Below are 22,512 nucleotides of genomic sequence, written 5' to 3'. Positions count from 1 at the left end.
GCATGGTTTTACAAGCTACAAAACCCTTTATACATTACTAAAATCCCAACACATCAGTTCGTCCCAGTTCCTTAACTTGTTGTTCTGGACCTTTCCTTATTTTTGTTTTGGCTACTAACATTCCAGGTACTGGTCTGTGAAGGTACCTCCCCAGCTTGTACAGAGCAGAACATTAATGTATTTTGCCTTTAACAAGTTTCTAATGCCAAAGCTGACTTCAGTTTTGTAAAGTGCTACGAGATACTTAGCATAAGTAAACAGGATTATAAAAAGACAGGCCAATTTAGGACATGTAACTGCTGGAAATGTATACAATATAATGTTATATTGTTATTATGTGCTTCATGCATATTAATATATGTGATGTCAATGATATATATTAATAATGTGATTGATATATAATTAGCCCAGCATATATTGATCAACAGGTCCAACACCTGTTGCTTGTATTATCAAGGCAACATCTTTGCCAAATTAATACATGAAACAGTGGTGAGGACACTTATAGATGATTTATATATGATTTCTAGTGCTTTAATAAACTATCTAAGCAGCAATACATGATTAACGCAACTAAAACTAATTTCCTTGTAATACAAACAAGGCTTTAAATGCAAGTTCTGTCCTAGTTTGGGAAATTAGTATTTTAAGATCCCTATTATTGCTAAGGTCATTTAAGGCTTCTTTTGCCTTGCACATGTTATTGCTAATTTGAATAATGTGAGTGACTTTTTAAATTTAAGGTTAGTGGGTCAATATGCATGTTAAAAACTGGTGAATTTTTTTTTTAATTTTATCATGATACTGGGGCTCACTTTAGGTCAAGGATTCACTTCAAAAAAATGGGATAGACATTATTATAGTGTGTTCCACAGTACTATGTCTGTGAGAATTAACACAAAAATTGGGAGCAATTGCCTTCTATTGGAATTCTGCATGCATAGCACTTTCAGGATCAGGCCCCTTCTTGCCAGATTTGTTATGTATAAATGTATTAAATGTATAAAAAGCACAGAATCATAGGGCTGGAAGGGACTTTGAGCAGACATCTAGTCCTGTCCTCTGTGCTGAGACAGGACCAAGTATACCTAGACCATCCCGTTTATCTAAGCTGTTCTTAAAAACCTCCAATGATGTGGATTCCGCAACCTCCCTTGGAAACCTATTTCAGTGCTTAAATATCCTTATACTTAGAAAGTTTTTCCTAATATCTAACGTAAACCTCCCTTGCTGCAATTAAGCCAGTTACCTCTTGTCCTCCCTTCAGAGGGCATGGACAACAATTGATCTCTATTTTCTTAACGTATTTGAAGATGGTTTTCCGGTCTCCCCATAGTCTTCTTTTCTTAAGACTAAACGTGCCCAATTTTTTTAACTTTTCCTCATGGGTATGATTTTCGAAGCCTTTAATCATTTGTGTTGTTCTCTGGACTTTCTCCAATTTGTCCACATCTTTCTTAAAGCGTGCCGCTCAGAACTGGACGCAGAATATTGGCCTTTTTTGCAACTGCATCACATTGTTGACTCTCATTCATTTTTTTAAAGATTATAACCCCCAGATCATTATCAGAAGTACTACTGCTGTCTGTACTATTGCCTAGCCACTTATTCCCCAGTTTGTAGTTTTCCTTTCTAAGTTTACTACTTTGCACTTGTCTGTAGTGAATTTCATCTTGTTGATTTCAGACCAATCCATCAATTTGTCAAGATCATTTTGAATTCTACTCCTCCTCCTCCAAAGTGCTAGTAACCCCTCACAGCTTGGTGTTGTCCACAAATATTATAAGCATATTCTCCACATCATTATCCAAGTAAACCCCCCTAGATATGTCCCCGCAGTCTGATAGCAAACCGTTGATAACTACTCTTTAAGTACAGTCTGTCAGCTCATTTTGCACCCACGTTATAGTCATTTCATCTAGACCACATTTCCATAGTTTGTTTATGAGACTGTCATGTGGGACTGTGTCAAAAGCCTTACTAAAATTAAGAAATATTACATCTACAGGTTCCTCCCATCCACTAGGTCAATAACCCTGTCAAAGAAGGAAATTAGTTTGATTTGGCATGATTTGTTCTTGGCAAATCCATGTTGGCTATTACTCATAACCATTTTGTCCTCTAGGTGCTTGCAAACTGATTGTTTAATAATTCGTTCCAGTTCCTTCAAGGTATCTAAGCTAGGCTGACTATTCTGTCATTCCCCGGGACCTCTTTGTTCCTCTTTTTAAAGTTAGGGACTATGTTTGCCCCCTCCATACCTCTGAGACCTCACTCATCCTCTAGGAGTCCTCAGAGATAATTGCTGATGGTTCTGAGATTGCTTCAGCTAGTTCCTTAAGTACCATAGGATGAATTTCATAAGGCCCTGTTAATTTGAATACATCTAATTTACCTAAATACTATATGACATATTCTTTCACTATTTTGCTTTTCTATGTCTTCTTCCTTGTTATTAATATTAATTGTGTTAAATATCAGGTTACAATTTACCTTTTTAGAGAAGACTGAAGCAAAAATAGGCATTAGCCTTGTTTCTGTCATCCATTATTAGCTCTCCTTCCCCGATAAGTAGAGAGTCTACACTTTCCTTATCTTTCCCTTGCTCCAAATGTATTTACAGAACTACTTCTTAATTGCTTTTTATGACCTTTGTTAGGTGTAGTGCATTTTGTGCCTTAGCTTTTCTGATTTTTGTCCCTACGTGCTTGTGCTATGGTGCTTGTGCTTTGGTACTCCTCCTTAGCAATTTGTCCATGTTTTCATTTTTTTGCATGTCACCTTTTTGATTTTCAGATCATTAAAGAATTCCCGATGGAGCCATATTGGCCTCTTACTATTCTTCTGATCTTTCCTTTGCATCAGAATTGTTTGCTGTTGTACCTTTAATATTGTCTCTTTGAGAAATTGCCAGCTCTCCTGAACTCGTTTTTCCCTTAGATTTTCTTCCTATGGGACCTTACCTCCCAGTTCTCTGAGTTTGTTAAAGTCTGCTTTTTTGAAGTCCATTTTCCTTATTCAGCTAATTTCACTCCCTCCTTTCCTTAGAATCATGAAATCTGTAATTTCATGATCACTTTTACCCAACTTGCCTTCAAATTCTCAACCAATTTGTCCCAGTTAGTCAGAACCAACTCTAAAATGGCTGTCCCCCTGAAACAAAATATTGTCCCCAATACATTCCAAGAACTTGCCATATTTTTGTGTTTTTGCCATATTACTTGTCAGAATCCTTTTTCTACTATTAATCTATACCATTGTATAGGGGGGTAATATATTGTAAGAAGTTATTTTTTCTGTTCTTTCTTTAACAGGATTGGGAATTTCCACATTTCATGGGTGATGTTGATGTAAATCTTCCTGGCTTGCCATATGCACATCTGCAGTTCAAACTACCTTACTTCCAAAAGATCTTCAAGGAAGAATATCACATACATATAACAGGTACGTAATCTTATACATGGTGATAGCTATCTCACATGGTACTCTTTTCTGCTGGGATGAGTCTGTTGACCATATGATTTTTACCCAGATTATGTTTTTTCTTCAAAATAACCCATTAGTGAAGAGAACAAGAATATATATTCCATGAACCAAACAGGCCTACAATTCTTCAAGGAGTTCACAACTTCTTGTGCCATTAAATACTACCTATCGTTGAAGCAGAAATCATATTTATCTGAGATGATTCTCCTAAAGAATCTTATTACATTTTCAGATCTGTTCCGCTTTCAGATTGCTTCAGTATGATTTTTTATTATATTCTTTCTTAACTCCAGTCTTTCTCATCCAGGAAAGACTATCTAGAGCTACACTTTTATCAGTCCTGTAACCAGAAGCAGACAGCAGAGTGATCACAAATCAAAATGGGTTGTAGATGTTCTAAAGCATGGCAAATTTAGAAATAAAAGACCCAATCCTAAAGTATGACTGAGTCATGTTCAGTGTAAGAGCCATGAGGGCAAAGGGGGCTGTAAGATGTGGGCTGAAGGGTACTAGTATGCGTCATGAGGATGGGTAGTTTAAACTTGGTACCATGGGCAAGTAGTAGAAACCATGGTAGCAGACAGTAATATCCAGAAGTAAAGTGTAAGTGAAGGGGCCAATGATAGAGCCATGTGGGATTCCCATATAGAAGGAGAAAGAGCCGTTAAAGAATATGCCTAAGGTGAGGTCAGAGAGGAAGTAGATGAACCATGAGAGGACAGGGTCACAAAAGGCAAGGGAAAAGAAGTTGCCAAGAAGGAGGGATTGATGAACAGTACTGAAGGTCGAGGAGGATGGAACTGAGCATCTATTGCTAAGACAGGAGGACATTTTGTGAGACTTTGGAGATGGCATTTTCAGTGAAACAGAAATCTGACTGGAGTGGATCTAGACATGAGCTAGAGTAGGATTTCTCAAATGCGACCACTGTGGCCGCATGCAGCCACCAGGGGTTTTTTTTGTGGCCACAGCCTCCTGGGCCAGCAGCCCCTCTCCCTCCCTGGTGCTCCTGGTGCTCCTGGGGGCACAGCCTTGGTGTTGTTTGCAGGGGCCTCCAGAAGGGGTTGGGCCCTGCCCCCCCTCTGGAGACACCCAGGGCACAACACTGGAGGAGCAGGCAGCCGGTGAGTTTCCCACCTTCCCAGGGGCAATGGGGCTCAGGCTTTGGGCTTCAGCCCTTGGGTGGTGGGGCTTCAGGCTCTGCCCTCCTGCTGCCTCCCCTGGCTACCCACTCACCCCCATCGCCCCTGGCCCCCGCTGCCTCTCCCGATTCCTCATCTAGGGCTTAATTTGTCCCCAGATTTGCTGGGGCTAAGTCTGTTGTGAAAAGTGGTACTTGTATGTTTAATATCACTTTTCACAGCAGACTTACTAGCTAGAAATAAATAAGTTACAATGATTTGGACATGTATATGTGCATATTTATTTGCTGTTCCTAAAGCTAATTAAGTATTTTAGGAAAAGGTGTGAGAATGGCCACCAGCAAGAGTTGGTGGCCGCACTCTGAGACCACCAAATAATTTGTCTTGAGAACCCCCTGAGCTTAGGTGACCATAAAATATCAGGACACATTGGGGTGCTGTCAGCCCCACCCACAGTCCACCCCTGCTCCTTCCAAGCTCCACCCCCACTCTGCCCCAGGTCCAGGTCCCGCCCCCTCCCCACTTGGGCCCCACCCACCCCCAGCCACCGAGCCCTTCCTGATCCCCTGGCCCACCGCTGGCTTGCTGCATCCCTCCTCAGTCCCCCACCCACTGCTTGCCTCTTAGAATCATAGAATCATAGAATATCAGGGTTGGAAGGGACCTCAGGAAGCCATCTAGTCCAACCCCCTGCTCAAAAGCAGGACCAATCCCCAATTAAATCATCCCAGCCAGGGCTTTGTCAAGCCTGACCTTAAAAACTTCTAAGGAAGGAGATTCCACCACCTCCTTAGGCAACGCATTCCAGTGTTTCACCACCCTCCTAGTGAAAAAGTTTTTCCTAATATCCAACCTAAACCTCCCGCACTGCAACTTGAGACCATTACTCCTTGTCCTGTCCTCTTCTACCACTGAGAATAGTCTAGAACCATCCTCTCTGGAACCACCTCTCAGGTAGTTGAAAGCAGCTATCAAATCCCCCCTCATTCTTCTCTTCTGCAGACTAAACAATCCCAGTTCCCTCAGCCTCTCCTCATAAGTCATGTGTTCCAGACCCCTAATCATTTTTGTTGCCCTCGCTGGACTCTTTCCAATTTATCCACATCCTTCTTGTAGTGTGGGGCCCAAAACTGGACACAGTACTCCAGATGAGGCCTCACCAATGTCGAATAGAGGGGTCTTCACCCTCCCCATCCGCTGCTGACTCTCTGCTCATCTTTTCACACCCCTGCCCACCGCTCACCTCTTCACTCCCTTGCCTGCCACTCACCTACTATGGCGCCGACTTTCCCTCTTCCTGGTGGGTGCTTGCCCGGCCCCCGCCTCTTCCTGCCCTTGCTCTGCCCTTGCCCTGCCCCATTCCACCCCCTTCCCACAAGTCCCTGCCCCTCCCCTGCCTCTTTCCATCTTCCTCCCCTGAGTGCCTGAATGCCCTCTCCTCCCCCTCCCTCCCGGAAAGTCCCAAGTGCCTCCAAACAGCTGTTAGGTGGCGGGGGCGCGGAAGTGCTGGGAGGGAGGGGGAGGAGCGGGGACGCGGCGTGCTGCGGGGTGGAGAAGGAGGCAAGGAGTGGGGAGGTTGGCTGCTGGTGGGTGCAGCGCACCTGCTAATTTTTCCCCATGGGTACTCCAGCCCTGGAGCACCTATGGAGTCAGCACCTGCCTCCCACTCACCTCCTAACCTGAATATCGGGACAAATGGGGTCCCAATCATACATCGATCAGGACGTGGGACAAAGGGTTAAATATCAGGACAGTCCCAATTTTATCAGGACATCTGGTCACCCTACTTGAGCTAGAGGCAAGGAAATCAGTGCAGCAATTGTAAATTGCTCACTGAAAAGGAGAAGGGAGATGGGCTGGTAGTAGGAAAGACAGATGGAGGGAAAGGGGTGTTTTTGGAGGTTATGTTATATGGGGTATGTCTTAAAACTGAGAGAAAAGAGACAAAAGAGGTAGTAGGTAAGAGTACGGCAAGAGAGGCCAGTAACAGTGAAGGGATAGAGACAAAGGGATTTCAGGAGGGATTGGAAATTAGGAGCATGTGTGTGTGACCTCAACTAAAGACTAAATACAGATTAAAGGAAGAGAAAATAGAGAGAGGGGAGGGGCAAAAGTGTACGTGAAGGGAGTACATAAATCTTCTCTTTGAAGTCAGTAAAGTCTTGGGTAGAGAGAGAAAGGAGAGGAAGAGAGAGCTCAAGGAAGGTATCAAAAGTAGCAGATGTATGACATGGGTTGTGGGTATGGGATTCAAGATCAGTGGAGAAGTCCTGGTGTTTTGTGAGGAGGCAGTACTGAAGATGGAGAACATGAATTTGCTGTGGCACATACGCACAAGGTCCTTAGATTTCATCCAGACCTGTTAACTATTGTTTGAGCAGGAGACAAGGAAATGGATAGGAGTGTGAACCGTGGCTGATGGTTGGTGGGGGAGACTGTGCAGTGACAGAAGGAGACAAAGGAATTACGGGTAGTACAGAGTGTAGATGACAAAACAATGAATGGAAGAAGAGGGAATAAAGGGCAAATAAGATTGACTCAGGGATGCAGAGAAGTCAGGGGTATTGATGGTTGAAGGCTGTGCAAGAGAAGGGAGAATGAGCAACATTAAAGAAAATAAGGTAGTGACGAAAAGAAACTACAACAGTTGAAAGATTTCCTTTAACTACTGTCTGTGCCGCTGTTTGAAAACAGACCCGCTAAGGGAAACGGATACCTATGCATTATAGAGTTCTCTGCAGAAAGAAATGGAGGCCTCTTTGATTTTTTGGAGAGGAGGCATTCTTGAATGAGAATGAGCTTATGAATAGGGACTGAGGAATATTTTCTCTCTTGGCTCAGAATTAATAAGACCCATTTATTAGATTTACTAGACAAATCAATCCATTTGAGTGCATGTCACATACCCTGGATACTGAGTGCTTGTTTTATCTTAGTGCTTCGCCACCCTTCAGGATATCTAAAAGCAGCTGTTAACATAGATGGCATGAGAACCTTCCTTTGGGTGGGTGTTTTACCTGGTCCATCTGTTCTTGCCGTCAGCTCTCCATCATCTTACAGCATTTTCAAGCTCTAGTTACTGTGTGCAGATATAGCAATTCTCAATTCAAATCAAGGAGCTAATTTAAAAATCAGGAATAACCAATTAAAATATTTTAGACAGTAGCCTAATAAGAATGCCTAATTCGAACATATCTTTTTTGGAAAAGAAATTCCCTTTTTTGTTAATAATAATGGTCAAGTAGAGGAGTCTAGGGATGGAAACAATGTTTAGTTTAGTATAGGGAGAAGCTCAAGCTGCAAAATTGTGATCTGGATCCAGACATCCAGACTCTGAATATTGTCCACCCCTGAGGTCTTGACCTGGGTTCAGATTTTGATCCCTGGTCAGATTTGATATGGGTGAGCTGGTTTGCATAGCATCCCCAGTGTAATCTGTTAATAAAACCAGCCTAGTGAAAGAGCATGCACATGTAAGGGTAGTTCTGTGCTGGCACAGACCTGGCTGCCACTAGCAGAACAGGGAAAAGGGGGCGTGACTGGAGAAAAGGGGGCATTGCTGGGCTGCTCCTTTGCCCCCCGGATACTGGGCTGCTCCCTTTGCCCTGAGGCTGTTGCAAGTCAGCCTAAATTAGAGCAGCATGAAGAACAGGTAAGTGCACAGGGTTGCTTAACCACTTTTTCTCTGCTATGCTCAGTGTATTTTTGCTCTGTTCAGTGCGGCTTGAAGGTTTTGTGGTTACAATTCTCATGATTTTATCATAAATCTTGTGTTATTTGGTGTTTTTCTTGGACCTGGAGTCATGTGATTGCACAAGAATCTCAGCGCCCATTTAAAAAAAATAGACTTCATGGCTGCAGAGAAAAGCTTTAAAGTGCTACTTGGGTGCACCCCAAAGGCTCAAAAAACCCCGACCCCCCACCAAACAAACCCAGGAGACAAATACAAAGAACCCTCAATGTATTGTTTTTAAGCCAATCTCATGATTTTTTAACCTTTTGGAGTTGGCAATACGGCAGAATTAACATCTTCCGGCCCTAGTTCTCATGCTTTAGTTAATTGTCATTTTTTATAAAAAAAAAAATCTTTTTTTCCTGGAAAGACAGTATTGCTTCCTGCTTTAATTCTTTTGTACCTAGGAATCCTAGTGTGTGTTTAGTCCATGTTAAATATTTTTATCCTGTTTTCATACTTGCTTTTATCTCTGAGTATCAGAAAGAGCTTGAATTTTTGCATCTGCTTAAATCATCTGGATTTCCTTTGACAAATGGTTCACTGCAGTGTATGTGCTTTCCTTCCTGGGCTGCAGTTTACGAAAATATACAGTGTAGCCTAGTTTCTACAGTACCCAGGGAAATCTGTACTACTTAAAAGTAAATGTTGTTACTGAACCTTCGTATTCTTTCGTTGTTAAAAATGCATCTAGAGGCCAGGGTGGTATTTTTAATACCAACATATTATTCTACCACACAGGAGATCCAGAGTCTTGACCTACCCGAACTCTGTGGATAGGGTTCAAGTTGGAAATGCTGTGTGTCAAGTGTCAAAACAAAGGGGTGTGGGGAGATTGGGCTCACTATTAACTAAGCCTCCTTATTGGGCAGTTTTTGGAGAGGCCTTAACGCTTATCTCAGAAAGGACTGGGAAATCCAGCCAGCGGAGAAAGTGTCTCAGTGGTGGTTGTCATCTAAATGGCAAGGATGGCTTGTGGAGGTAACCCAAAAGTAGCATGTCTAGGTCCAGGATGAGCACTGTCTGCACAGAGATGCCTGAGGGAGCCTGTAGGCAAAAATAGAACAGTTAGAGGCAAAAACAAAGCAGTCCGGGCACACAAGATCTGAGAGAAATCTCAGAGGGTTTCCTGTTTGGTTCAGCTGTGCACAGTATGTGTGTATGCATTTATCGAATAACACCAGCAAACAGCAAAGCACGCAGCTACCCGAGTGCATTACAGAGACGTGTGAGCATTTTTATCCACACATTACACGTGGGGAAACTGAGACAAAAGAGGTTATGGCCAATATTTCTGAAGTAGACTCTGGTTTTGGATGCCTAACTTGAGGCTGCTTGAGCGTGATTTTAATACACGCAGCCACAATTCCATTGGCCTCAGTGGGAACTGTGGGTCCCCAGCTACACCTGGGACAGGCTTTCAGGAGCGCTCTGACAAGCTGGACCCACCAGAACAAAGGCACCTCAAATCAGAGGCCAGTTTTGAAGGTTTTGGGCTGAGTGCCTTGCCCAGATCACACAGCAAGTCAGTGTCATTGGGATTGCAACCCAGGTGTCTGACACCCAACTCCTGGGTGTACATACACATATGCCTTTGGAGACCTTTTAAAAGTGGACATAATTCAGTATTTAATGGACAAAAGTAGGTGCAATGCTGGAAAGGGTAAAATGAAAAATCCCTACTTTAATTGTGAGAGCAAATTCTAAGATAAAAGGTCCCCTCATTTTAAATATAGATATCCAGGAATATATTCTAGACTGAGGACTCAACCTTTGGATCCACTTGGGTCCCTTTGTGCTATTTTTCTGGTATAAAGGAGAAATATGGGTAGGTGGGAATCCCCATGTCACTCTAGTGGGAATCCCCAGGTAGTTTAGAGCCACTCATAGTTCTTGTGTCTACAACACATTGTTTCCATTTAATTTACCAAACTGGCTCATCATATGACCCACACAGTCATACCTAATGACATCAAGACATTAAAACAAACAAGCAAAAGAAAGAAAAAGAAACACAAAACAGGTGTTTGTGGTGTTTTGGTCCCAGCAGGAAGGAATATCGTCTTAATCTAAGTTGTGCTGTCATTTGTTTGGCTGATTAAAGACATGTTGGTTGATGTAGTAACTTTTAAAATTAATTAGCCTGTTGTTTTATTACTTTTCATCAGCTACAAAAACAAAATTGCCTTGACAATCGCAGTTTTGAAAATCAATGTTTCATTACACTACCGAAATATAAAAGAACTAATCTGCTAAAAACTTTGAAGTGAATGCAACATCATTAGAAGAGATAGTGATATAACTTTATTAGAAAAGTTAATGGAAATAATAGATGGATTACTACCACAGCTCCATGCAGAGATACATTACACTTTCTCTGTGAAATAACAGGGGCATATAGCTAATGTAAAAATACAAAGTTTCTTGTTTTCATTGACTGATTGCTTTAAAAAACACCTTTCAATTAAAAGATTTGTTCATATATAAGGTCCACATCTAGCAAAGGCCCTACGCACTTGCTTAACTTCAAACAGGGGTAGTCCCAGAGATTTCAATGGGATGTATGTTTCAAGGATGTATTCAGAGTAGCAGCGTGTTAGTCTGTATTCGCAGAAAGAAAAGGAGGACTTGTGGCACCTTAGAGACTAACAAATGTATTAGAGCATAAGCTTTTGTGGGCTACAGCTCACTTCATCAGATGCATTCAGTGGAAAATACAGTGGGGAGATTTTATATACACAGAGAACATGAAACAATGGGTGTTACCATACAGAGTGTAACAAGAGTGACCAGGAAAGGTGAGCTATTACCAGCAGGAGAGCTGGGGGGGACGACCTTTCGTAGTGATAGTCAAGGTGGGCCATTACCAGCACTTTACAAGAACAGTAGGAGGGGAAATAAACAAGGGGAAATAGTTTTACTTTGTGTAATGACCCATCCACTCCCAGTCGCTATTCAAGCCTAAGTTAATTGTATCCAGTTTGCAAATTAATTCCAGTTCAGCATTCTCTCATTGGAGTCTGTTTTTCAAGTTTTTTTGTTGAAGAATTGCCACTTTTAGGTCTGTAATGGAGTGACCAAAGAGATTGAAGTGTTCTCCAACTGGTTTTTGAATTTTATAAGCCCGTTGCCAACTGTGTCCACATATCTATTCAGGGGACACCATCGTAGGGCCTAATCACATCAGCCACACTATCAGAGGCTCGTTCACCTGCGCATCTACCAATGTGATATATGCCATCATGTGCCAGCAATGCCCCTCTGCCATGTACATTGGCCAAACCGGACAGTCTCTACGTAAAAGAATAAATGGACACAAATCAGACGTCAAGAATTATAACATTCAAAAACCAGTTGGAGAACACTTCAGATTTTTGACGTCTGATTTGTGTCCATTTATTCTTTTACGTAGAGACTGTCCGGTTTGGCCAATGTACATGGCAGAGGGGCATTGCTGGCACATGATGGCATGTATGACACTGGTAGATGCGCAGGTGAATGAGCCTCTGATAGTGTGGCTGATGTGATTAGGCCCTACGATGGTGTCCCCTGAATAGATATGTGGACACAGTTGGCAACGGGCTTATAAAATTCAAAAACCAGTTGGAGAACACTTCAATCTCTTTGGTCACTCCATTACAGACCTAAAAGTGGCAATTCTTCAACAAAAAAACTTGAAAAACAGACTCCAACGAGAGAATGCTGAACTGGAATTAATTTGCAAACTGGATACAATTAACTTAGGCTTGAATAGCGACTGGGAGTGGATGGGTCATTACACAAAGTAAAACTATTTCCCCTTGTTTATTTCCCCTCCTACTGTTCTTGTAAAGTGCTGGAAATGGCCCACCTTGATTTATCACTACAAAAGGTTCCCTCCCCCACACCTCCGCTCTCCTGCTGGTAATAGCTCACCTTTCCTGGTCACTCTTGTTACACTCTGTATGGTAACACCCATTGTTTCATGTTCTCTGTGTATATAAAATCTCCCCACTATATTTTCCACTGAATGCAACTGATGAAGTGAGCTGTAGCTCACAAAAGCTTATGCTCTAATAAATTTGTTAGTCTCTAAGGTGCCACAAGTCCTCCTTTTCTTTTGTCAAGGATGTATGTTTACATCCTTTGCTGGACCAGCAACTACATGTTTGCCCATTTCCCGAATGTATGTTAGGTGTTTTGTTTTGACTGCTGCTTTCACCCTTGAGTGCAGCACTGAGTATAATACTACATACAACAGCTTCCACATGAGGAGTAGAAAGAGTGGGACTGTTCAGCTTGGAAAAGCAGTGACTGAGGGAGGGAGATGACAGAGGGCTATAAAATTGTGAATGGTATGGGAAAAGTGAATAGGGAAAGGTTTACCTCACGCACAGACTAGGGGTCACCCAATGAAATGAATAGGCAGCAGATTTAAATCTAACATAAGGAAATACTTCACACAACGCACAGTCAACCTGTGGAAGGCATTGCCAGGAGTGCTGTAAAGGCCAAAATATAACTGGGTTAAAAAAATTAGCTAAGCCCCTGGTGGATAGGTCCATCAATGGCTATTAGCCAAGATGGTCATGGACACAACCCCATGCTCTAGATGTCCTTAAACCTCTGACTGTTGGAACCTGGGACTGGACAACAGGGGATGGATCATTGGACAAATTGCCCTGTTTTGTTCGCTCCCTCTGATGCATCTGGCACCAGCCGCTGTCGGAAGACAGGATACTGGGCTACGTGGACCATTGGTCTCACCCAGTGTGGCCATTCTTAAACTCCCACTTCAGGCAGCTTCTGTGCTAAAGCCCTGCTATGGGCAAGGCTAAAAAAACATGGTGGCAAAAATGCCAGCGGCCACTGTATGCTAGTGCTCGTGACTGAATGAACATGAGTGGAGCTGAATCCATGCTAGAGCAATAGTGGGACCATTGCTTACAACTATTTGTTTAGATGTGGCTGACATTAAGATTTCATAATGAGTGACTCCAGTTTCCCAGCTTCCATTTTCGTCTACAAAATGTGAAATACTGTAAATGAAAGCTGGAAATCATCAAATAGGTGGTTTCTAGTGGAGTCTTGCAGCGGTAGTCTTGGTTTTGGTCCCGTTCCCATTCATTATCTTTATCATTAATCTGAGAAAAAAATTGCTGGTAAGGTTCGCAGATGACACACAGATTGGTGGTGTAGTAAATAATGATAAGTCAGCCCTATGCAGCAACCTGGATTGCTTGGTTAGCTAGGCTGATTCAAACAATATACATTCTAACACATTATATGAAAGTTGCACATATAGGAACAAAGGATAGATCTCACAACTACAGGATGGGTTACTGTGTCTAGTGTAACCCCTCTTCAGAGTTTGCCAGCTCCTGGAGTGCCAGGCCTTGGAGCATCAAGCTGGGTCTATCCTATGAATTACAACCATATGGCTACCAAAGCCTCCAACACTATTTCCCCGCATGCTTGGAGTCAGTGGTGAGGACAGAATGGACTGGAACCTCCTGCTGAGCCCAATAATGAGGCTTCTGCATGGGGTGATCTGGAAAAGCAGTTGCTGGGCCAGTGATGAACCAGGGCTGCTCAGCTCCCTCCAGGGGAAGGGTCAGCCCGACTCAGAGGCAAAGAGACTAGGTTTAGTTTAGCTTCTTTTGAGTTGGGAGCTGAGAGGGAAGCAGAACAGCTTAGGTCCTACTCCCCATAGATGGGGGCTTTGAGCTGCTGTGGGATCCAGTCCATGAGTCAGGCCATTCCAGCCCTGCAGAGACCAGCATCCAGAGAGGCAGAGATATGACCTGGCGCTAGCTACTGAGAACCAGCTGAGACTTCCACAGGACTCCGGACTTGGAGCCAGGCGAGCAGAGCCATAACTAAGCATTTTAGTGCCTGGGGTGAGCAATCATAGTTGCACCCCCTAAAGGTGACATGTGGGAGGCACATGGGGTCACGTGGTCCCCCCAGATTTCTGCCTCCCATTTAGCACAGAGATTGTCAAACTATGGGGCGGGCCTCGCTAGTGGTTGCACCCCACAGTTTGAAAACCATCTCCTCCTGCCAGGAGCCAGCAGATTGGAAGCTGGTGGGAGCTGCCCAGCCCACTCGGACCCCTGGCTCTCTGTGCTGTGGGAGCCATGGTGCTGGCTGGCTGCCTGGAAGCCCTAGTTGCCCTGCTCCCTGAGCTGGGCCAGCTCTGCACAGCCAGGTGCTCCCCAGGCAGGGTGGGCAGCACAGCTCCGAGTTGCACCCCTGACCATGCTCTTGCCTCTGTCCTGAAGGAGCCTGGTGCCAGCCGGTGATCCCCCCTGGAGCCAGCTTCTGCCCATGAAGCCTGGCTGCCATGAGATGCTCCCTGAGGAGCTCCCTGGAGTACTCATCCCCCTTGGGCTCCTACCTCTCAGCAACCCGGTCACACCCCTGTCCCTGCCCAGGGACCTGCCATTGCCACCAGGTCACTTTCCGCACACTCCCTGCGCACAGAGCAGAACTTCCCCTTGCTCCGCTTGGCTGCCCTGCCCCAGCCCCATGGCTTCTGGGCGTGTGGTCACACAGCCATTGCATCAAGCCTGGTGCCCAGCCCAGGTGCTGGGGGCAGGCAGCTGCTGGCAGGGTGGACTCGCTCCCACCAGCTCCAGAAACCAAGACTGTGAGAATGGAGCAACCCCCAGGATTACCATATTTCAAGTACTCAAATAGAAGACATTACCAGGGGGAGGAGGAGGAACTGGAGGGGTTATTTGGAAAGGTGCTGGGGGTGTCTGTGTGGGATATTTAGGGATTATTGGCGGGGGCATTTGGAGGGCACTGGAGGGGGTACCTTCAGCAGGGGTATACACTGGAGATGGGCTGCCAGTGCTCGGGGAGGGGGTGGGAGCCAGCTTAACTGAGGAGACCCAGCTGCTGCGGAGATGCTGCATGCAGGGTTCGCACTTCCTCCCATTCTCCTATCCCCTTCTCTTCCCCTTGCCCTATCCCATCCCCCTTCCTTCCCCACTGACTCTTTCCCCCACCTCACCCCCCTTCCACCATATCCCACCCTGGCAGGCACTAACCATTGTATAGAAAACAGGATGGTGGCCATATGGGGCGCCCAGCACATGCAGAAGGGAAGACAACTGGCACTGGGACCCAGGAGACATCCAGGCACAGAGGCACCGAGCACCTGGCAGGAGAAGCAGCTCTGGACAACCCTCTCCACTCCCAGCCAAGGCCTCTGTTTGAGGGGGCAATGCCCTCCCTGCCCCAAACTACACTCATGGACTCCAGCCAACGCTGCTGTGCCCAATCCTGCAGGGGGAGCCGGCACTGCTGGTCCTGATCCTGCATCGCCCCATTTTTGCACCCCTGCCGGCTCTGCACCCTGGGCAGCTGACCCTCTTGCCCCACTCTAGCTACAGCCCTGCAGGGGAGGACCCTGCCCCACCAGGAATGAAGACACAGTAAGAGAACCATTTTTGTTTAAGCTGGCCAACATTCACAGCACTGCAGCACTTGTCTCTAGACCCATCTTCAATGCACACTTGCCTGGGAAGCTGGCAGGCTTGGAGCTAGTGCCTGGGAAGAGTTGTGAGTCTTGGGAAGTGGGACATTTCTTGATTTGCTAATGTACTAGTACCTGTTTATTGATGTGCTAGCACAAGGCTAACCTTTGCCTTCCCCAGATCCTATTTTCCTGCTCCCAGTAAAGTCCCCCTTTGTTATATTGTTGTTTGGGGTGTGTCATTATTTTGCTGGGGTTCCGTTGCTGTATTTTATTGTGTCTTATGTACTAGGTTTTATACTCCTTGCCCATTAGTAGCATTATTCATTTTTCCCCAAGGGACATGTTTATCTGGAACAGTGAAGGGTCACCTTGGGTGAAGGCACCCAGCATGAGAAAAAAATAACAGGATCCTATTCACACGAGGAGAGGGAAAAGCCACTCTAAGTAGCCAGCATCAGGGAGGAGGTTTGCGCTTAGGGTGACCAGACAGCAAGTGTGAAAAATTGAGACGGGGGGTGTGGGGTAATAGGCGCCTATATAAGAAAAAGCCCCAAATTATCGAGACTGTCCCTATAAAATTGGGACATCTGGTCACCCTACTTGGGCTATGCCCCAAGGGAGGGGCTACACTAGAAAGAAGCGACTCTAAAAAGAACTTAGGTGGATAAGCCCATGAACATAAGCTCACAGTGCAATTCTACATCTAAGAGGGTTAACATAACCCTTGGATGGAATGCATAGAAGAATTTGTGAGTAGGAAAGTGGTGTGAACTCAGTATATGGCATTAGTGGGACTGGTACTGAAATACAGTATTCAGTTGCGGTCTCCACACTTTAAAAAATGTGTTGAAAGACTGTGTATGGTTCAGAGACGCGCCAGAAGAATGATTCAGAGTCTGTAAAACTTGCTTTGCAGTGAGAGATTTAAGAAGCTCAATCTATTTAATTTATAACAAAGAAGGTTAAGAGGTAACTTGATCGCAGTCTCTAAGGCACAGATCCTTAAAGTATTTAGGGGCCTAACACCCATGGGTTAGGTGTTAGGCCCCTAAATACTTTAAGGATCTGTGCCTTAGAGACTGTGATCAAGTCTCTGGATCTGGGCATAAGCATCTACACAGGGAAGATATTTCTGATAGGAGCTCTTTAATCTAGCATACAAAGGCATAAGAAAACCCAATGGCTGGAAGCTGAAGCTAGACAAATTCTAGATAAAGGACAAATATTTTTAACACTGAGGGTAATTAACCGTTGTAACAAGTTACCAAATGATCTGGTGGATTATCCATCACTTGAAGTCTTTAAGTCAAGACTGGATGTCTTTCTAAAAGACATGCTCTATCCCAACTAGATGTTATGGACCTGATGCTGAAATTATTGTGTGGTGATCTTTGGTCTGTGTTATGCAGGAGGCTAGACTCGTAATGGTCCCTTTTGGACTGGCCATCTACAGATCTATACAGGAGTATAACATATGTTGCATTATGCTTAATTTTTTTCCTAATTTCAATCTCTTCCATTACTCCTCCTATCCCGCTTCACTTGCAGGTGTGTCATCTTGAAGCAAAGTATTATAATCTTCCTACAAATGCCCATAACAGTCCACCCATTTCCTACCATCCCCTACACCTAGCAAGGCTCTCTGCAGAGCCTCTTGCCTTGTTTCCATGGAAACAAAAAGCACAGTAACATAGCCTATTTCCTAGTGGTGCCAATCAGAGAAGAAAGCATGTGAGGAGGTAGCTCCTCCAGGCAGGCTGAAGAGGCATGAGAGGACCCTCCTGAATGCAGGTGATGGCCTCATAGCCTGTGTGGGAGGAGGTGTGAAAACCGTTAGTGACCTATTTCCAACTTTGAGCTTGGCACGCAAACAGAACTGAACGTGCAACCCAGCAGGAACCTTTACATTCAGAGTGAAAAATATAGCAGAGGTTTGATGATGAGTGTGGTGCCATAAAATATGACAAAACAGGTTACTGTTGCAGTCAGGACTCTAAAGGTAACTGACATGCACAAAAGATGTTTTGGGTGCAATAAAACCCTAGTTTTGCATCTAGGGGCAAGGTGGTTTAGAATTTGTATTTCTTGGTATTTTGTGTTTAGTTTACATTTTTATGAGTATTATTAATGTCTCAGGGAGCATTTAAGGGACTAAAGTAATAGGAAATATGGGGCTAACTTCTGCTTTCACCTATGCTGGTGAAAATCCAGAATAATACCAATAGCTTCAGTGGTGTTTGTGAGGACTTATACTCTTGAAACTGACAGCAGAATTTCCTCCCTGGTATTTCAGTAATTTAGTTTCTGGATAGGGCCACAAGAAAATTAATGCTCATGTTTATTCTCATCCAGAATGGCCATCTGGGTTAAAAAAATCACTTTAAAAACATAAATACAAATACCAAACTATAAGGAGTTACTTTACTGAGACATTCAAATTAATGGCAGAACATGAGTGCACAGCCTGACAGTAATTTCAACCACACCACTGCTTACCAAACCAATAAAGTAACTCATCTTTGAGATTCTGTTTCATGTGTATATTTTTATTTACTGATGTAAGCAGAGTCAGGATGAGCTCTACCCTGACATCTGGTGGCGAGTCATGGTGGGTTGTGGAAAAGAACTTCAGGAGCTGATCTCATTTGCATAGGCACACCCACCCTACCTAGATGGTCACTTTGGCTGCTGTAGGAGCCCCAGTTTCTCTGTTATTGGGGCAGGAATAAACTGTTATTATCCTGATTATGTGAATCAAGGACAGTGGAACTGCACTTGGCCTTTTGTTATGATGGAGGGACTCACCATCAACTAAGCAGCACTCGCTAGGCAAAGGTCATGAGTTCCAAAACTCAGTGAATGGAGAGAGGTTGGGGTAGATATTAATACTTGGTGGCATGGGCCCCCTGGTGAGGGCCTTACATGCTAATTGCACTTTCTTTTTTCTGCACTGTGGAATATCAGAGCTAATTTTGATCCTATTAGGAGCCTAGTTACAGGCTGCTGAGCTGAATTCACTTTGGGCTAGTGGTGTACCAGCATTGAGGCTCATCTACTACAAGCTGAAATCACAAATGAGCTAAACTTACTAAGAGCTGAAATCACTGAGTGTTGTGTTAAGTAGTGGGGGATGCTGAGGATATATGGTGGAGCAGTTTGCAGCATGGTGAGTGGAACAGCTTGTGGAGCAGAGCAGTTTGTCGGATGCCTGGAGCAGCTCATGGGGGTGGCTGGCAGAGCGGAGCCCCATGAAGAGGTGGGGTAATCAGCTTTGGACCACGTAAGGTGCCCCTTAACACACCCCCCCCCCGCCCATCTCAACTGCAGATAAACTTTCGAACTCTGGGGTTGCCCTGACCAGGGACAGAGACTTTTGGGACTTTGGGTGATTTTGGGTTGCTGGACTCAAGAGCCAAAGGGAAAGGACACGCCCCAGTTTGCTTGGGGTGGGTTTTTTGCTCATGGGTTGTGCTATGAATCCTGTTGGTGGTGTTTCCCCAACATAATGCCACATTGTTTCTCTCTGTTATTAAAAGGCTTTTTGCTACACTCAGACTATGTGCTTGTGAGAGGGGAAGTATTGCCTCTTGGCGGAGCCCAACGGGAATGGTATATATTTGTCCCAGGTCACTGGGTGGGGGCTCGAGCCGGTTTTGCATTGTGTTATTGGAATGGAACCCCTAGATACTGAACCCGGCCCTTGTTGCTGCCAACTCTGATGGGCAGAAGGGTTACATTTAACTAAACATCAACACAGCTCAACATTGGTAATTACCAGCAAATATACTCCTGAGTGTCTTATGTCCAAAATCACTTAATGCAGCAGTTAGATATACTTGTGCATCCACAGTCCTAAAAATGTCTTTAACTGTATGTGAACGTGATGAGTTCTTGGACATTGCTAATACCGTGTCAAGGTAAGATCTTAAGATGTTTCCAGTTAATAAGTAGGCTCTGACAATACTGCAATGGCATCTATACAAAGAATAGTTACTAAAGTAGTATCTTGTATGTACTTTGGATACCATGTCTCAGAACCACCATACTTCCCACGTACATATGTCTGGGCTTCTCTGCATGAGTACTAATCAATCACAGTACGTACCATTAAAGCAATGTAATTGTCATCTTTTCAAAGCGTCTCACCACTAGCATACAAAGCATACATCAAATGTAGCCTTTTCAAGGAGAATTTTCATGCAACTATTTTTAAAATTGATTGATGTAAACCACATCACCTAATGGTTTAATCAACAGGTCACCTACAAACTGCAGTATGAATTCAATTGATATACTGTTGTACTGCTCTACAAAATGATTTATTATGTGCCTAGACATAATTATGAAATACTAAGAGAGATTCAAGAATAAATCTGGGTCTGCTGAGAATTTCATTATAACTTTGTTTCACAGGTTAATTGAATGAAACATTTTATCTGAGGGGCATTTACTGTATCAGCACGGTTGTGATACTTGTAAAAAGGACATCAGATGACACTGTTTTCTTTTTTCAAACAGGTAAATGGTTTAACTATGGAATTATCTTTCTGGTTTTAATCCTGGATCTAAATATGTGGAAGAATCAAATATTTTACAAACCTCATGAATATGGTCAGTATATTGGTCCTGGACAGAAGATCTACACAGTGGAGGACTCAGAAAGCTTAAAGGACCTTAACAGAACCAAGTTATCCTGGGATTGGAGATCAAATAACACAAACCCTCTGACTAACAGGACTTATGCTGAGGGAGACATGTTCTTGCATAGCAGATATACAGGGACTAGCCTTGATGTCAAATGCCTGGCCTTTATTCCAAGTTTGCTCGCTTTTGCTTTGTTTGGGTTCTTCATCTGGTTCTTTGGGCGATTTCAGAAAACTGAGCAAGGCATGGAGAATCTGGACAAATCATACACAAGAATGAAAAAGAAGTCACCATCAGACATGGGAATGACACGAGAAAATACACAGGTTTTAGTGGAGAAAACTTTAAGTTTTCAAGATCCACATTTAGTATCCATAAAATCAGACTTAAGTGAAATTGTCTTTAATTCTTCCCTTCTAACTTCTGAAAACTTGAGCTTACAGTTGAATGAACAAGACAGCCCATTACAACCAATGACAGAGGCTTCTGCGCCTAAGAGTGATCCCATGACCTAGAGCCAACCACCCAGAAAAGAAAGATTTAAATAACCAATTATTGTGAGAGTTCAGTTATTGTAAGTTAAGGTTTACATAGTGTTTAGCACAAGAAATATAACCCGTGCCACAAAGGTGCTCAACATGCTTTTTCTAGGAATTTTGTTTTCTATTTGTATTATAATATATGTGCCTACTGTATAGCTAACATTCCTTTATAGATTGCTTCTCAGAATTGCACAAACTATTTATTAATACATTGATGTTACTGTGTAATAGTGCATAGATAAATATTTGCAGGTATAAAATTCTAACCGTGTTGGTGCCTTGAAACATTAAACTGATTTTTAACTCAACACCAGAAGATATAGAGAACAACTCTTCTAACCTATTTTGCAAGGGTATTTTTGTATGCAATTATTTAGAATGTCATTTGATTTCTTACCAATAGATGTAGAGATTTCTGAAGAAAGGTTCCTGATAAGATGTCACACTAAAGGTTTCAGAGTAGCAGCCGTGTTAGTCTGTATCTGCAAAAAGAACAGGAGTACTTGTGGCACCTTAGAGACTAACAGATTTATTTGAGCATAAGCTTTTGTGGGCTACAGCTCACTTCATCAGATGCATTCAGTGGAAAATACAGTAGGACGATTTTATATACACAGAGAACATGAAACAATGGTTGTTACCATACACACTATTACGAGAGTGATCAGTTAAGGTGAGCTATTACCAGCAGGAGAGGAAAAAAAAAACAGATGATGAAGATGTCATCAATGTAGCGCAACACCACAAGAATTCTACAAGCCATTACTCTCTGATCCCACTGAGGGTTACCAAAAGAAACTACACCATCTGCTCAAGAAACTCCCTGAAAAAGCACAAGAGCAAATCCGCACACACACACCCCTAGAACGCCGACCAGGGGTATTCTATCTGCTACCCAAGATCCTTAAACCTGGAAATCCTGGACGCTCCATCATCTCAGGCATTGGCACCCTGACAGCAGGATTGTCTGGCTATGTAGACTCCTTCCTCAGGCACTATGCTACCAGCACTCCTAGTTATCTTCGAGACACCACTGACTTCCAGAGGAAACTACAATCCATCGGTGATCTTCCTGAATACACCATCCTAGCCACTATGAATGTAGAAGCCCTCCACACCAACATTCACACAAAGATGGACTACAAGCCGTCAGGAACAGTATCCCCGATAATGTCACGGCAAACCTGGTGGCTGAACTTTGTGATTTTGTCCTCACCCATAACTATTTCACATTTGGGGACAATGTATACCCTCAAATCAGTGGCACTGCTATGGGTACCCGCATGGCCCCACAGTATGCCAACATTTTTATGGCTGACATAGAACAACGCTTCCTCAGCTCTCGTCCCCTAATGCCCCTACTCTACTTGCACTACATTGATGACATCTTCATCATCTGGACCCATGGAAAAGAAGCCCTTGAGGAATTCCACCATGATTTCAACAATTTCCATCCCACCATCAACCTCAGCCTGGACCAGTCCACACAAGAGATCC

At 43.7% G+C, this 22,512-nt stretch overlaps 1 protein-coding gene across 1 annotated transcript in view; it reads left to right on the top strand.

Moving 5' to 3' along the window:
- The window catches only part of TMEM117 (transmembrane protein 117), a 328,857-nt gene extending 307,869 nt beyond the window's left edge, over nucleotides 1–20,988 (top strand). Inside the window, exons 7-8 of the mRNA XM_077807768.1 lie at nucleotides 3,315–3,444; nucleotides 20,348–20,988. Of these exons, the coding sequence (XP_077663894.1) occupies nucleotides 3,315–3,444; nucleotides 20,348–20,988 (771 nt within the window). The remainder of the gene's footprint in view (nucleotides 1–3,314; nucleotides 3,445–20,347) is intronic.
- The last annotated feature ends 1,524 nt before the right edge of the window (nucleotides 20,989–22,512 follow it).

Source organism: Eretmochelys imbricata, chromosome 1 (assembly GCF_965152235.1).
Source record: "Eretmochelys imbricata isolate rEreImb1 chromosome 1, rEreImb1.hap1, whole genome shotgun sequence".
Lineage (NCBI taxonomy): Eukaryota > Metazoa > Chordata > Testudines > Cheloniidae > Eretmochelys > Eretmochelys imbricata.
Note: the sequence above shows the minus strand (reverse complement) of the source record. Positions and strands in the feature narration are given on the sequence as shown.